The sequence below is a fragment of the Macroventuria anomochaeta genome (genome assembly GCF_010093625.1).
Source record: "Macroventuria anomochaeta strain CBS 525.71 unplaced genomic scaffold BU25scaffold_3, whole genome shotgun sequence".
Lineage (NCBI taxonomy): Eukaryota > Fungi > Ascomycota > Dothideomycetes > Pleosporales > Didymellaceae > Macroventuria > Macroventuria anomochaeta.
The window spans coordinates 1,095,837-1,111,749 of record NW_022985364.1 but is presented as its reverse complement, the minus strand read 5'-3'; the positions used below and the strand labels follow the sequence as shown (position 1 = coordinate 1,111,749).

At 53.1% G+C, this 15,913-nt stretch overlaps 4 protein-coding genes across 4 annotated transcripts; 2 read left to right on the top strand and 2 right to left on the bottom strand.

The window, feature by feature from the left end:
• The first annotated feature begins 2,789 nt into the window (after positions 1-2,789).
• BU25DRAFT_146074 (uncharacterized protein) lies at positions 2,790-3,657 on the top strand. Its single transcript, XM_033700610.1, has one exon. The coding sequence runs from the start codon at positions 2,874-2,876 to the stop codon at positions 3,453-3,455; it is 582 nt and encodes a 193-aa protein (XP_033566459.1). The 5' UTR covers positions 2,790-2,873; the 3' UTR covers positions 3,456-3,657.
• Positions 3,658-4,551: 894 nt separating this feature from the next.
• Positions 4,552-4,905, bottom strand: BU25DRAFT_300937 (uncharacterized protein; the record flags this gene model as incomplete). The annotated part of the gene is made up of 1 exon (XM_033701987.1): positions 4,552-4,905. A coding segment is annotated over one exon (354 nt), but the record flags the coding sequence as incomplete, so codon positions are not given.
• A 2,028-nt stretch (positions 4,906-6,933) lies between these two features.
• BU25DRAFT_406809 (GLE1-domain-containing protein) lies at positions 6,934-9,169 on the bottom strand. Its single transcript, XM_033705371.1, has one exon. The coding sequence runs from the start codon at positions 8,992-8,994 to the stop codon at positions 7,279-7,281; it is 1,716 nt and encodes a 571-aa protein (XP_033566457.1). The 5' UTR covers positions 8,995-9,169; the 3' UTR covers positions 6,934-7,278.
• Positions 9,170-10,552: 1,383 nt separating this feature from the next.
• BU25DRAFT_146046 (RNB-domain-containing protein) lies at positions 10,553-15,100 on the top strand. Its single transcript, XM_033700609.1, has 4 exons — positions 10,553-10,578; positions 10,731-10,979; positions 11,030-15,002; positions 15,056-15,100. The coding sequence occupies exons 2-4, from the start codon at positions 10,862-10,864 to the stop codon at positions 15,093-15,095; spliced, it is 4,131 nt and encodes a 1,376-aa protein (XP_033566456.1). The 5' UTR covers positions 10,553-10,578; positions 10,731-10,861; the 3' UTR covers positions 15,096-15,100.
• Positions 15,101-15,913: the final 813 nt, after the last annotated feature.

Genomic DNA, 15,913 nt, shown 5'->3' with positions numbered 1-15,913 from the left:
TGGACGATCAGGCTGCCCTGGGATGGCAGTACGACTGGTTCGGAAATTTAGAGATAGTGTGGGTGAAGGAGCCCGATACCCAGGCCATCGGACGAATCGTCCGTCGCGAGCTCAACATCTAGATGAAACATATTGTGTGGCGACTCTCCTAGCGGAAGGGGCTTTCAACAAGGTGTATATTGTGCAGTGTAGCGCGGATGCACACTACATTATGCGCATCCCCGTGCCGGTGCAACCACAGTTCAAAACGTTGAGCGAGGTCACCACCATTGAGTACGTTTAACGACATACTGACATCCCGACTCCCTCTGTGCTCAAATTCAAAGCACCACACAATAATAAACTCGGTTTTGAGTGGATGATTATGAACCATGTGCCTGGTCCAAAGCTCAACGAGCGCTGGCGGTCCATGTCCTGGTTGAAGAAGGAACTTCTAGTGCGCAAGATCATCTCCTACATTGGACAACTCTTCCAGAAGCGCTTCAATTATTTGGGAAATCTGTACACAACCTCTCACCTCCGACAACTTCCTCCAGCAGACGCTGCGAAAACTGTGTTGCTCGCCCATGAACACTTCAGCCCAGAGAACGAGTTCTGCCTAGGAAAGATTGTTGACCAACCATTCTTCTGGGGGAATCATTCAAAGTTCGAGGTGAGTCGAGGACTGTCGGAGGGAGTGAAGGTATCCACCAATCGCCATCACATGATAGGCTAGCATCTATTGAAATATGATCTTGGTTAAATGTGTTTCTTGTCTATATTCGAAAAACCTGGGTCAGAGACCGCCCATACAAGCTATTGACCCTAGTCCCAATCAGAACGATAAACAACCCAAATACTCCTGCCCTATATCACCGGAGAGCCCCTTCCATATAATCGAGCCTCTGCTCAGCCACAATACAACACACTTTCCACCCACTTCAACAAGGACCTTTCGAGAGCATCCAAGATTGGCTCCGTACATGCCTTCGCTTGTACTTCCTGGCTACTGACGACCCAGTCACAGCCATAGAGGATTCAGAAGGCTTAGATTCGGACTCAGACGATGTGCCAAACCCATATTGTACCCCGAAGCCACCAAGGCCCGAGTCCAGCGTCTACTGGAGCTACTTTCTACAATCTATCCTGCCAATGTGCCCGAAGCTTTTGTGTTGCGCCACCATGATCTGCACGCAAACAACATCTTCATCGAGGAAAATCACGAACTATCTGGTATCATGGACTGGGAATGCGTGCCAACCGTACCTTTCTGGGCCTCGTGCGAAATACCCAAACTCTTGCAGACAAAACTGGATTGACATCTATGTCCTGGCCCTGACGAGTATATGAAGGACGTACTGGACAATGGGCCAGAAGGGCTTAATACCCTGTACTACGAACATTTGGAAGAGTATGAGAAGACACAACTGCGGGAGTTCTTTTTGGAGGAGATGCAGCGTACCTGTCCAGAGTAGAAGGCTGCCGGTAGCCTAGAAGAGAATATCGAATAGACTTTCACATCATATCACCATCTCAATAGTTCTTGGAAGACTTGTCGTTGCTTGACTGCGCTGCGCATGTGTGACTGCGGATTGCGGTGTGGAGGTACAAAAATAAGCATTCAGGTGGTGGCTGACTGACGCGAGGAACAAGGGTCCAACATGACGGCTTGTCGCTGCCAGACTCTCTTACTCCTCCACCACGTTCGTTGGCTCTCGAATAACCAAACAGCTCACGCTGCATTACCTACCATGACCGCAGAACCGCCGAAGGAGTGATGCATCGCGAGGCAGGCCACTCACGATGCGAATAGAAAATGTGGCTGTACGATCTGGTCTTCCATCTCCGTCTTGTCGAGCTCTTGCTTCACGAGAGTGCTTTTGGCAAGATCGATTCCACGTTCTGCACAAACTTCGTCAATCAGGCCTACCAGGAACCACTTCATCAGGCAGATTCACAGCAGAAACACGGCATCGCAAGGCGAACTGCCTCCCCCATCGAATCACGTCGTTTCTGTCATTTCGTTTAGCGCACGTGGCTGTGCGCACGTTCATTGTGGAGTTCATTGCTCAAGCACAAGTCTGAACGTTGCGAGCATCCCCCGGATGGAAATGTTCAATCTTTTGCTGTTCGTGAGGACAATGACCGCAAACGGAAAGTTGTCGATTGAGCAGCCGATTTGACATCCATGGTGTCACGAGCTGAACAGTCACTCAGCCGCGCAGATGGATTCGGCAAACGCACATAATGTGGCTCGCACGAGTAGCTTTGAGACAATGTGACTGGTTCGTCACATGCAGGCTCGCGTTCTGACAATGCAATGGCGACTTTGGGGCCTTTAGCTCTGAGCCTGAGCCACCGCCATGCGGTAGGCTCCTTTCCTTGCATCTGCACCAAGTCCTCCAATACTTGTCCACAGTTTCTTGGCTATTTCAAACCCACATGGGAGAAAGTAGGGGCGCAAATGGCGTTCAAGTTGTCATGAATCGAACGGCCCACTTCCCCATAGGTGCTGAGGCTGAGCCCTCGCTACTTCAGACCAAGATGAGCAAGGTTGGGCGCCTGCCTCAAGATGCATCACCACGATCAGGACGCAACGGGCCCATGCACCGTTTGTCTCATTTCATGGAAAGATATATCTCCTGCCTGACGGTCAGACATCAATCTTACTTTTCAGCAACTACTCAGAAGCAACAACAACAGGTCGATCTCAATACCGGACTTTGAAGCTGTTTCAGCTCTGCATGGCGTAATTAACCTCTTGTGCTACATCAATTACGCCATTCAGTCTCCAATACACTTCTTATATAACAACTTTCCGGACTTTGAACATCCTGCTCCAGCAACTCCTGCGGACTATCCTCCCATCATTCTTATCGTCCACGACCTCCGCTATGGCTCCCACACCGGTGGACAACAACCTTTCCGCCGAGCCTTCGTCTACATCGAAGCCTGAGGCAAACTACTGGCAACCCGCCAACATCGCTTTCACAACAGTCGCCAGTGCCCTCGCCCTTGGCGTCATCCTTGCTACGATAGCCTTCTTCGTCTACAGACACCGACAACACAAGAAGATCGGCCAGACAACACCCGCAAAAGAAAGCCTCTTGGAAGGTGACGAGCGCAAATCAAGCATGTTCAGCCGCGAGAGAGTCAGCAGTGTCACGGTGTACGTCGATAACGCAGACACGAATACAGCATACAAGCGTGTCAGCCAAGAACCCGCACCGCTTGTGCCTCTGCACATCAACACACAGACACCAAAACCGGCCGCAAGCGTAGGCAGCGACATCAGTGCGGTGAGCAGAAACAGCAACAGCACGTTCAGCACAATGATGTTGAGCCCGGTCTCGGAGGGCTCAAGACCAGCGGGCAGGCAACGAAGCACAAGCACATCGAGCATTCGCTACTATGCCGTGACACCTACCGACAACACAATACCGGTGCCGAAGATCGTTCGTACATCATCGGACTAAGGATGGGAGAATGGAGGGGGTAGATTGTGGTGGGCCCTCAGTCATTGTCACTTGCTTGTTCGTACTATGTATTTACCTTTACTTTTCCTCACTATACCCATTCTTGCTTCTGCATTATGCGCGCATGCAAACAAATCCTTCAATACACTATCAAAAGCATGCTTTCAGAATTCATTGTCCATTTCCCGCTCCCTGTGAATTGGTAGTGCTTTGGTGGTTGAGTGCATTTACAAGATCTGGGTAATGTTGATTGTCAAAAAATGTGCAGGGGTAGGAAATATTAAGGCGAGAAGGAAGACAATGTTTTCACTTAGTCGATCGATGGACGTTCTTAGGGTCGTTTGACTCACATCAACCGTCATCGGCTCCAAATGGATCGATGGTAGACTGAATAAGCGTCATCCGATGCTTCCTCCCCTCAAGAAGACAAAACAACCAGCCCTTAACGAGGTTCTGGTACATGCCGTTATCTGCATACGCGATAGCAAGCATGATATCGCGGTGAGTGGACTCTTCATTGTACGTCTGAATCCACTACGGATTCACGCGCGCCATTTCCTCCGGAAAGAACTTCCTCAGTTGCGTAGCCTCATAGTCATGAACCAGATCATTGTGGTCCCCAATTGCTCGCTCGTCCTTCTGCTCTTCCTCAGTCAGTGGTTCAGCCACGCGGTTTTATCCGCCCCGTCTATGAACATTGATATCTGAACGGTTTTCCAACGAGGAGCAGCAATGATGACCTCCCAGTAGATGACACCGACGAGACCCGCAGTATCGTCTACGAGGATGTTGTTGGCGCTTAGGTCATCGTGGTAGATATATGTTGCTCTGTGCCGCTGTCGGGGAAGAGCTTGGGAATGACAGCTTGGAGCTTGTCGTAGATGGCTTGCATTCCTTCAGCTTGCTCCTAATAGTCTTCGTCCTCGGAAAGACGCCGTTTGGAAACGTCTTGGAGCAGGAATTGCGTGCGAGCAGAGACAAACTCGAAGGTCTAGCTGAATGTGTTCTCCCCTGAAGAACTCGCTTTGAACGGTCCCGCCAACGACGTACTCGGGGTTTGGGAAGTTCCCTGGAGGTGGCTGCTAAGGTGGTACTGGTAGACGCTGCCGATCCCGGTGAGATTCAGATGAGACAGCTCATCTATGAACTTCACCATCTTCTGGACTAGCAAGCCCTTCTTGAGCCACAATAGTTCATACCGGCGCTCCTGCAGTAGAAGGCCGTTGATGTGTTCTACTAGTACCCACTTAAACTTTAGTTCGTTGTTCAGGCCAGCATTGTACGCAACGACTTGAGGTACAGGTATGCTAGTCTTTGCGCGGATAAGTGACATCGTCGTGACTTCGCTCAGCGTTTTGACCCTTGGAGCGAGGGGGAGTGCGACCCTGGAGATGAAGGTTCCCTTGCTGCCAGAAACTGTGTAGACTTTGTTGAAAGCTCCTTGCAAGAAATGCTACGGTGCATTTGCACTGGAGTTGCTGGCCGGCAATGTTTGCGATGATGTCGATGGAAAGTTCTTTGGTCTGCTTGGGAGAAGCGTCAAAGAGGTCATATTCCCTTTTCCAGGCCGGGTTGCTTGACGGTGCGCATGGTTTTCGATGTTTGGTGTGGGGTGAAGGAGAGAATTTGTTGGGTGACACTGTTGCTTTTGTATTACAATTGGAAGGGGCGATCGTCAACAAATAACGACGTACCACTTTCACCTACCTATATTGTCCCGAAAACAGTAGCGTATACAACACGCATCTACACGAATAATCCAAAAGTTCTTTGCCTAACCGCAAGTGTTTCTGCTTCAAGATCGAAAAAGTCTGCCGTCAACATATGTCGCAATGTCTGTAGAGCCTGTAAAATGTCGAGGCTCTAGGTCTACAGATGTGACCTCGGGTCTTATCAAACCAGGGAGAACATATAGGAGGTATGGCAGGTAGCTGAACGACCCGGTGCTCGTTTTTTCTGAGCAATTCACCGTTACAAAAGCCGTAGCGGTACACGGCATTTCCGGACCTCTCCTTCACACCGCGAAGCATTCACTGCGCAGTCCGAGTTCCTGTTCTGACAAAAGTATCTTCGCGCAGCCATGGAAGATCACTACTCACAGTAAGCAACCACTCAACTACAGTACGGAGAAGCACGAATGCAACATGGGTCAAAAGCTCCGCGAACTGGCCTTGGACTTTGTCGACAGATCCCAGACCTCTAGCTTCTGAGCAGCTTTCCTACCAAGAGCAACACCTGTATCTACTTCGGCAAAGAACTTTCGCCTCGACATGCAGACTGTAAGCAAATGTGCTAAGGATGGTGAGGATCGCCATGAGCTGACTACTTCCATAGGTGACCACCGGACCCCTAAGACCTGGAACATCCAGGTTCAGGCCAACAGCAACGCAAAAGGCAAACCTGTCAAGCGTTCTGCGAAGCATTTCAAGGGCTGCCGCAGCGGGAGGCGGCAGTTTCGGCAAGATCGAGGTGCCTTGTGATAATCCTTGGTCGCCGGCTGTCATCAAAGAGGAGCTCAAAGAGTCGATCACGAACTACGGGACTACCTCAGGTCAATACTAAGGTTCCCACGGTTCTTACGAAGGTTTCGCCCCAGGTGTACATTTCATGACTTAGCGGCAAACGATGACGTTCACGGTTCTCGGTTTTCATTTTGGTTTGGTGGTATACCCGATTTCATGAGCATGGCATGGCGTCACGGTTGTGTGTAGACAACACGAAAGACTACGCGGTTATAATAGTACTATGCATAGACACGAAGGGAAGCAGATTCAATCTACAGATCCACGGATTCCTACCTTAGTGTCCTCGTAAGCCCTGCATTTGTGACCATAACCGAGCACCATGTCTCAAGATCTTTCATTACTGTTCAATTGTCAGTAAATGTACACAATACAGTTTGGGCACTCCATAAAAGGCAACCCCGTAGTCGTTCTTGCACTGTAGTCGAACAGCATCTGCACACTTCCCCCCGTACATATTTCCTACCACAGATGCGCAGCTTCTCTTACCAACGAATCATCCACCAGAAAAACGAAACCCAAACAAAACTTCAACATGACAAACTCATTCAGAGCCTACGAACTCAAGTCCTGGATCGACAAAATCCCCTCCTCCTTCCTCAACACGCCCTTCCCCACCACGCACCCGATCTTTGCTGATGCCAATTATCGGCTTGTAGTTCAGGAGGTCACCCGTGATATGCCCATTCGTTACATCCTTCGCGTTCAGGTCCACAATAACTGCCCTGATCCTGTTCTCGCGGCATTCAAGCAAGAGGAGCCAGGTGCGGTACCGGCGTGGTGCGCGGTGTCTCAAGATGAATCAGTGACGGCTGAGGCGCTTCGCATTGCTTTGAAGGCTACTATGGAAAGCTGATGCGGGGCGAAGCTTCGAGGATTGTGTTGTAGGCTTATGGATTTTCGTCTTCGTTAGACTGTAACTATCATTTTTGAACTATGATCATTACCTCGACCCGATCAAGGTGATGTGTGTGACTCTGAGCTGTTGGCTATAGCTGTGGGCGATATCAAGGTCGACACCCTGTCTAGAGAGTCAGCGGCACAAGGTTAGGGAGACATACATCGGTACAAGTATAGTATCTCCGTTTGATAGTGGCGGTAGCCTTGGCCTAATGCTTCGATATTTCTCCACCTTTTGATATAACAAAGTAACCACCCAACCCCACAGCAATTATATGTTGTAATGCTGATAACGCCGATAAATGCAGTGACTGATATGTGACAAAGAGATGCAACCGACCGCTTCCCCGCGAAGCCTGGTACCGGAAATCCAACCCATTTATCCTCTAAGTCCACCTTCTCTAGTTTAGGAACAAGTTCTCCTTCTTCCACTGCTCTTGGAACACACTGATGATGCCCGCAGCTTCCTTGCATCGCTCAGGCGCACGCGCTGGCACATCGACGACCGCACGCCTCAGCACACCGCGAGCCTGTACGCCGTAGAAGCCAAGGAACTTCTTGTAAAAGTCTCGCAGCAGGCCGTTGAGAATGGCGAAGTGTCCGGGGTAAAGGTTTTCAGGAGGCGTATTGCAGACATGTACGAGGACACGCCAGTACTCAGACATTGGCAAGGCGGGCACTGTCTTGAACGCTCGTAACGACATCGCCGCGAACCCAGCTGACAGCCCGCGGATGCGCTGCATGTAGATTTCGCCGGTGGGAGGCTGCTTGTCAATGGGCATCCAGCCTAGTCGCTTCTGCCCCTCCACGGTGTTCATGGTGCCTCGTACGCCAAAGAGGATGGGGCAGATGTGGTGCATCTTTGCCAGTAGGACGTCGATGAGCGAGATGCCCTTCCACATGTACTTCTGGTCGGCGAAAAGACTTGCAGCGATCAGGCCAATTTCCTGGATGATACGTCCGTCTTCGTTCGATGCCTCTTTTTCGAACTGCTTGAGCAGGAACTTCTCGAACATGATCCACATGTACAACAGGAAGGCTGGGTATTGCGCTTCGGCCTCGTTGGCGAGGGGCGGTATTGTTTGGTTGACTAGGAAGGGGCGAATGTCGATTGTTGCGCCAGGGGTGTTGAGTGCGACGTCGAATGAGTCTGCTCGCAAGCTCTTGATTGCCGCCTGACTGGTTGCGCGTGCGACATTGATCTGGCCAAGCTTGAGGCGCATGTTTCGACGAGCATTGCCAATGGGCTCCTTGAGCGGTTGGCCAACCTTCTTGTTCTGGTTCCAGAAGGTTACCCTAAATTCCTTCATCCGCTTGTGTAGCTCCAGATATTTTGCATGTATGCTATTGATGGCATCATTGGGTGCTTGTGCTGCGACTGCAGCTTGCGCAGCGGTCGTGGGTTGTGCTGGAACGGCGGGTGCAGCTTGTGCTAGTGGTTGTTGTGCGGCTTGTTGAGTGACTTGTTGAGCGGCTTGCTGTACTCGAGCATTTTCTGCGGCGTCTGCAGTCTCCTTAGCTTTCCGGTCTGCCACCTCTTTTTCTCTCCTTTGTCGTTCGGCAGCTGCTTGTTGCTCCTTGTGTGCCTTTTGACGTGCCTCCGCCTCCTGGAGCTTCTTTTGGTGTTCGGCAGCTTGTTTCGCAATCTCTTCCTCTCGCCGTTGTGCTTCAAGCTGCCGCCTATGCGCCTCTGCTTGCTGCTGTGCTTTCTCTTTCTGCAGTTGCTCGATCGCCCTTTGCTGTTCCTCCTGACTTCGCAGACGCGCCTTTTCCTCCTCCAAGGACAGCCTCTGCAGCTCCAGTTCTGCGCCCCTCAACACTTTCGCATGCTCCTCCGCAGCTCGCGCCAGCTGTTCTTCGTGTAGCCTCGCGCGTTCTGCAGCAGCTTGGTCGAGTTGCTCATTGAAGTTCCGGTCGGATATGCTGAGCTTCAAGTTGAATTCGAGCTGCATTTGCCGGGAGGGGCTTTCGTATGGATCCCGTGTGACTGATGCTCGGTTGTTGCGGACGCCATTTCTTGTGGGTGATTGCCGTATTGGCGAACTCTCAATGATGCTGGAACCAAAAGACGCCTGAGTGTGCATGCTTGAAGATGACGTGCCCAATCTGGTGGGCATTGCGCAGGTGGGGGTCGAGGTTTCGAAAAACGGACGTGGGCACGTAAAAGGCGTGGTTGGTCTTGTGAAAGACGCGCCAAAGATTCCCGAAGCAAAGCTCCGAAATCGTGCACGTGATACGGCGTACCCCCCTGTAAGTACCCGGCGCTGGTCAACAAAGCGGCCCGCGTCCGCAGTTCGCTGTTCTTGTCTCAAGGTCTCTGTTGTGCAAGAAACACTCTGTTCCCTTTTTGAATTACCCAGTCACACACTCGTGCATGATCGTGAGAGCTTACAGAGCCTCGATACGAGATACGATGTGAGAGTACTTCACGATGTCTTCGCTGTTCAGCACGCGCCAAGCACATGCTTTCAAAGGATTGAGGCTCAGGACAGCTGGTGAGACGGCCTGCTGCCAAAGATACGACTTCCATAAGCTAGACAGCGTCGGTACGGACGATTGAGGACACTAACGTCGTTTCTGCCACAGGCTGCGACGCAAACGAGTCATCAATAGTTAGTTCGTTAGCCCTGGACGCGTCCCGTCGTGAGTGTGATGGGCAGGTTGTAGCGACTGCAACTGCCTAGGCAGGTTCATCGATCGATCCATCACATCGAACGTGCAAACCGCACTGTTCATGAGTGATTGATTGATCGATTGATTGGTTTAACGTCCTATCTGAGTCTAAGACTATGGAAGAGGAGAGGGCAGTAGCTCCTCTGGTAGTGCAAAGATTTAGTTACAAGAGGTTGAGTTCAATGAGTGTACAAGGGATGGTGAGGGCTCAGGCCCAAAACAGCACTGTTCATGAGCCAACGTTATGAGAACGTCTTCCCTTGACAAGGTTGCCTGGCCGTTATTTCGCAGCTAGGTCGACGTCAAGGCTACTGGCGCGCTGGTCCGAGCAGAGCAGACATGAACGTTCTTGCGCCATGAATCCCCCAGACTCGTGGGCGTGCTACGGTGGCTTGGTCGTGTTGGTGAGGGCTCTTCTGAGCTGCTTTTGAAACATGTATACCACAACGTTGCTTCACATCACCACTCTGCGACGGTAGAGACTGCCTGCACATATAGAGTCGCAGCTGGCTACGCGTCTCCCGCCGACGCCTCCTCCCTGCTCCCCATTCACTATTGATTCCAAGTATTATTCCTCGGCGCTGCTGGACTCTGCGCAGGTGACGTGACGTACGTCCGTGTTAGCACTCGTTTGCGGACTGGACAAGCCGATCGCTTCTATTTGGGACCGGCCCCAGCTGTCCAGCCATAGCCCTCACCCTCCCGCAGCATCTCACGGCTGCTCTCTCACAACCTTCTCTTTCCCCTCTGCGCCCGATCGCTCCCTCCTTCGAGCATTCACTCCTCCCCCCATTACTGTCACTCGTGACATACAGCCCTACTCCCAGGGAAACCGCGCTCCTTGAACTAGTCGAAGTCCGCCCCTGCATCTCGATCCTTATCACCCAGACCAGGCTTTTGTCTGCACACACTCCACCACCCGCAGTCTCTGTCAATCTCTTGCAGAGCTTACCTGTCCGACAGCATCGACTACTCGAAGCATTGCATTGCCTGTGCCCACGGCCTCTTCTCGCACGCCATTCCAGCATGTAAGTGTGCTCCCCACTAGCTCCCAAGCACTCGACCCTGCATTTCACCCACGGCTCCCCCGCCCAGTATGCAGCATGCAGCATGCAGCCTCTGCCACCTGCCTCATGGACAGCAAAAACAACCATGGAGCTTCGTTGTTGACGTGTGCTAGATAACCCCACAAATACTTTTCCGAGACCCATTCGTGTCCTCAACGGCCTCGACTGGTTCGACCGTCACTTCTGTGAACAGCACATACACCTTTGCAGCAGGCCTTGAGCCACCTACACAACACTTTTAACCATGGATCAGCAGCAGCAGCAGCAGCAGCAGCAAGGTCAGCAAGGGCCAATGGGTCCTGCCGGCCGTCGTCTGCACATTGCTCACCGCCGCAGCCCCTCTGAGCTAACACCGCTGATGAGTTCGTGCTCCCACACCTTTACTATGACCTTGGCTGACACACCCGTGCAGTGGAACAGCTTGCTATTGCACAGCAGATTGAGGTCCTGCAGCAGCAGCAACAGCAGATCGCCGCAACGCATCAGCAGTATGTGAACATGGGCATGATCCAGCCACAGCAGCAGCTTGGCAACTTTCAGATGCAGCCCGGTCAGATGGCGAACCTGTCCCCCCAGGTGAACAACTACCAGTTCCCCCAGCAGATGGGCCAGCAACACCTCGGTGTTCCCATGCACGCTCCCGCCCAGCCCTCGGCCCACCGCCGCAACCAATCCGCCCTGCCCAATGTTGGTATGGGCCCACCCCCAGCTCCCTCATCCGGCGCATCTGGCTTCAGTGAATTTGGCCAGCAGGGCAACCAGGGCCGAGAGAACATCAACCCTCGCGGCCGAGGTGGCGGTGCCGCTGGCTCGGGACACACAAGAAGACACTCTTTGGCACTTTCTGATGCTAAGAAGGCGGCAGAGCTGGCAGAATCGAAGAGAAAGACTTCAGGCTTCCAGTTCCCTCTGCCTTCTGCCGGCGGAAGCTCCAACCGTGACGCAAGTCCCGGTGGTGCCAGCTCCGGCGAGCAGCCTTCCGCTCGTGGCGGCCGCGGCGGCCATGGACGCAGCCAGAGTATGGCTGTTGGACGCGGCGGTGGCAGTGCTGGCCGCGGTGGGCCAGCCTTCTCCTTCCCACAAGTACCAGCCGACTCGAGCACGTCGAGCAACAACAACAACAACAACAACAACACCGCCCAAAGCGGTCAATCTGACTTCCAGCGCCGTGGTAGCTCAGGCCACGGCCGAAGCGCATCGCGCAACTTCGAGGGCAACTGGAGGCAGCCCCAGAACAACACCCCACAGCAGTCTACCCAGGAGAACCAGGCCCAGAACATGGGCAACTTCAACATGAACCAGACCGCCAATGCCGCTCCTTTCCAGCCCGGACACCGTACTCGCGGTTCAGTTAACCAGTCTGTCGGCGCTCTCGGCAACTTCCAGTACCCAGGCCAGCCTCAGCTGGTCCAGCTACCCCAGGGACAGGTCCTCGTCCCACAACAGATGCTCGGCCAGGGACTCAACCCTCTTCAGATCGCCCACCTTCAGGCGTTGCAGGCGCAGCAATTGCAGGGTGGAGGCTTTGGAGGCCTTGGTGTCAGCCAGCACGCCCAACCCCAGATGGGCATGCAGCAACAGCAGCAGCAGCGCAAGACTTTGTTCACCCCTTACCTTCCGCAGGCTACTTTGCCTGCACTACTCAGCGACGGCCAGCTTGTTGCCGGTATTCTCCGTGTTAACAAGAAGAACCGAAGCGATGCTTACGTCACTACCACTGACTTGGACGCCGACATCTTCATTTGCGGTAGCAAGGACAGGAACCGTGCTTTGGAGGGAGATTTAGTCGCCATTGAGCTTCTCGACGTCGATGAAGTGTGGGGCCAGAAACGCGAGAAAGAAGAGAAGAAGAAGAGGAAGGACAATGCGGACCCTCGCGGTGGTAGTATCGCTGTGAACGACGCCACCACTCAGCCTGAGACGGCTGGCGAAGGTGGCATCCGCCGGCGTGGAAGTCTGCGCCAGCGACCCACACAGAAGAAGAACGATGATGTAGAGGTTGAGGGTCAGAGCTTGCTTCTTATGGAAGAGGAGGAGATCAACGATGAGCTGAAGCCTCTGTATGCCGGTCACGTTGTCGCAGTTATAGAGCGTGTTGCCGGACAGATGTTCTCTGGTTCTCTCGGACTTCTGCGCCCTAGCAGTCAAGCCACAAAGGAGAAGCAAGAGGCTGAGCGCCAGGCTCGCGAGGGCAGCAACAGCCGTCCTCAACCCGAGCGCCAGGACAAGCCTAAGATCGTGTGGTTCAAGCCTACCGACAAGCGTGTGCCTTTGATCGCTATCCCTACCGAGCAAGCACCTAGGGACTTCGTTGAGAAGCATCAAGATTACGCCGACCGCATCTTTGTTGCATGCATCAAGCGATGGCCCATCACCTCGCTGCATCCTTTCGGAACGCTCGTTGAGCAGCTTGGTGTCATGGGTGACCCCAAGGTTGAGACTGATGCTTTGCTGCGCGACAACAACTTCGGTCCTGATGACTTCTCCGATGCGGTCATCAAGAACATCGGTTTCGAGGACTGGTCGGTTGCTAACGACGGTGAGGAGGTTTTCGAGACACGCCGTGACCTTCGCAGCGAGGAGACCTTCACCATCGATCCTAACGGCAGCAAGGAACTTGACGATGCCATCCACTTCAAGTACCTCGACGATGGCCGTGTTGAGATTGGTGTGCACGTTGCTGATGTCGCACACTTTATCAAGCCGAACTCGCTTGTTGACCGCGAGGCCAAGAAGCGCGGAACCGGTGTTTACCTGATGGACCGCTCCGTCAACATGCTGCCACCGCGCTTGTCCAACGAGATTTGCTGCCTGAGCCCCGGCGAGGACCGCTACACCGTCAGTGTTGTCTTCAAGGTCGACCCTAAGACTGGTCGTGTCTCAGACGACGAGACTTGGGTTGGCAAGTCTATCATCAAGAGCTCCGGCAAGCTGTCGTACGATGAGGTCGACTTCGTTATTAGCGGACGCGATGGTGAGGTTACAGCGGCTCGTGCTAAGGACATCAAGACGCTCCACCAGATCACGCAACGATTCCGCCAGGCTCGTTTCGGCGACCGTACCGCCGACATCCAGCCTCTGCGCCTCATGTACCAGCTCGATGACGAGAACGTTCCTGTTGAGGCGAACATCTTCGACTCTTCGCCGGCCCATGAATGCATCGAGGAGCTCAGCCACCTTGCGAACAGCTTCGTTGCCAAAAAAATCCTTGCTGGTCTACCAGAGAAGGCGCTCCTTCGTCGCCAGGCTCCTCCTAACCCCCGTCGTTTGACCACGATTGCCGAGCGTATGAGCGCAATTGGCTACGACATCGACACTGAGAGCAGTGGTACACTGCAGAACAGTCTGTTCCAGGTTGAGGATAGCGACATCCGCAAGGGTATGGAGACGCTTGTCATCAAGTCTATGCCTCGCGCGAAGTACTTTGTGGCTGGCAAGGTTCCAGAGGACCAGTACGCTCACTACGCCCTTAACCTTCCGGTTTACACTCACTTCATGAACCCATCCCGTCGTTACGCCGACATCGTTGTCCACCGCCAGTTGGAGGCTGCTCTTTCGAACGGTGCTATCGAGTTCACCGAGGACATTGAGGTGTTGGCCAAGACTGCCGAGATGTGCAACACCAAGAAAGACTCCGCTCATGCTGCTCAGGAGCAGAGTGTACACATTGAGGCCTGTCGCAAGATGGACAGGCTCAGCCAAGAGATTGGCGGCGACCTAATCGCTGAGGGTATTGTCATCTGTGTTTACGAGTCGGCCTTCGACGTTCTGATCCCTGAATGGGGCTTCGAGAAGCGTGTTCACTGCGATCAGCTTCCTCTCAAGAAGGCTGAGTTTGACAAGAACAAGCGCCTTCTCGAGCTCTACTGGGAGAAGGGCGTTCCCTCTTCTGCTTTCGTTCCTGAGGATGAGAGGCCGAAGCACGGTTCATTCCGAGTATCCAACGCCGCGGCTGCTGCGCGTCACGCTGAGGCGGCTAAGCAGCGTGCTAAGGAACAGGAAGAGGCTCAGCGTCGTCAGATGGACACTGGAACAATGTCGACCAATGAGGTTGATGCCTTGTTCGACGATGATGACGATGATTCGAGCGACCTGAACTCTACCATGGCCGGCGTGTCATTGAACCCATCCGGTGCTGATCGACCCACTCAGAGCATGCCCCCTTCGCCAACCAGGGGACTCTCCGGCCAAGCACCACAGCGTACGAACTCGGACTCGAAGCTGTCGAAGAGTGCTAGCGAGGCACCCGAGGCCAAGCTGTCGAACAAGGAGAAGTACCTCAGCTGGTTTGCCCTGCGTGAGCAGAACGGCGACTACATCCAGGATGTGCGTGAGATGACACGCGTACCTGTCATCCTTAAGACGGATCTGACCAAGAGTCCTCCGTAAGTTGCAACCATCGTCCATCAATAGCGCATTTTCCTAACATACCTCGTAGTTGTTTGACCATCCGATCTTTGAACCCGTACGCTTTGTAAGCGCAATCGGTCACCACTTCCACGATACTCGACAACGACGCATGTACACTAGCTTCGTTCGGAAGCGCGAACTGTACTGTATCGCTTCAAAGTAGTCTCGGGCCGCTGCCAACATTACTTGATGGGAATTTGCATAGCGTGGATATAGTTTAAGTCGTGTTGGTGCAGATGAGATGGATGACGAATTTGTATTGTTCATGTGTATGGGGTACGCGACCGTCACCGGATATATACAGTAGGTCTAATCAAACCGTTCGTAGTGTGTTAATGTATTGTTCGAGCGCGCCGTCAGTTAAAATCGATAATTTTTGTTGTTCATCTTTTGCGTTCGGCGTCATGCATGACAGCTGCATGAGATTCACGTCCTGTTCGTTTGCGCTGGCTGACACTTGATGGGTCCATCGTGTAGGTGTTTAATAGCAGTCCATTGGCCTTACAGAAGTGAAACAGCTCGGATGTACTGCAGACTCCGGCATCTACAGCACCCTGGGGCGAGTGCCACATTCGGCTGCTGAGGAATGAAATTCTGCCGGCATCTGCGCCGCACGTTGATGGTTTTGGTCCTGCTCGAGCTGATTTGCAACCCTTTGGGAACAAGGATCCTTGGTAGAACCTACCCGCAAAGCTTGTACTGGCAATCGTTTTTTCCAGCCAATGCATTGCCTGAGGCATGAGGACCGTTATAACAGTGGCGATCAATGGTGTCTGCCAAGTGTCTTGTGGTGATTTGGCCGTGCGCGGCGCTCACCACATCTTCCTCTTCCACCAACTTCACCACTCCAGCTTCTCCCACTCGATATCACAGTGCATTCCTTCCT

Bases quoted from the DNA above. Each gene is read 5' to 3' on its own strand.
- BU25DRAFT_146074 (XM_033700610.1), top strand. From the start codon at position 2,874: ATGGCTCCCACACCGGTGGACAACAACCTTTCCGCCGAGCCTTCGTCT.
- BU25DRAFT_406809 (XM_033705371.1), bottom strand. From the start codon at position 8,994: ATGCCCACCAGATTGGGCACGTCATCTTCAAGCATGCACACTCAGGCG.
- BU25DRAFT_146046 (XM_033700609.1), top strand. From the start codon at position 10,862: ATGGATCAGCAGCAGCAGCAGCAGCAGCAGCAAGGTCAGCAAGGGCCA. The intron at 10,980-11,029 runs GTTCGTGCTCCC...ACACCCGTGCAG, and splicing joins TGAGCTAACACCGCTGATGA to TGGAACAGCTTGCTATTGCA. The intron at 15,003-15,055 runs GTAAGTTGCAAC...CATACCTCGTAG, and splicing joins GATCTGACCAAGAGTCCTCC to TTGTTTGACCATCCGATCTT.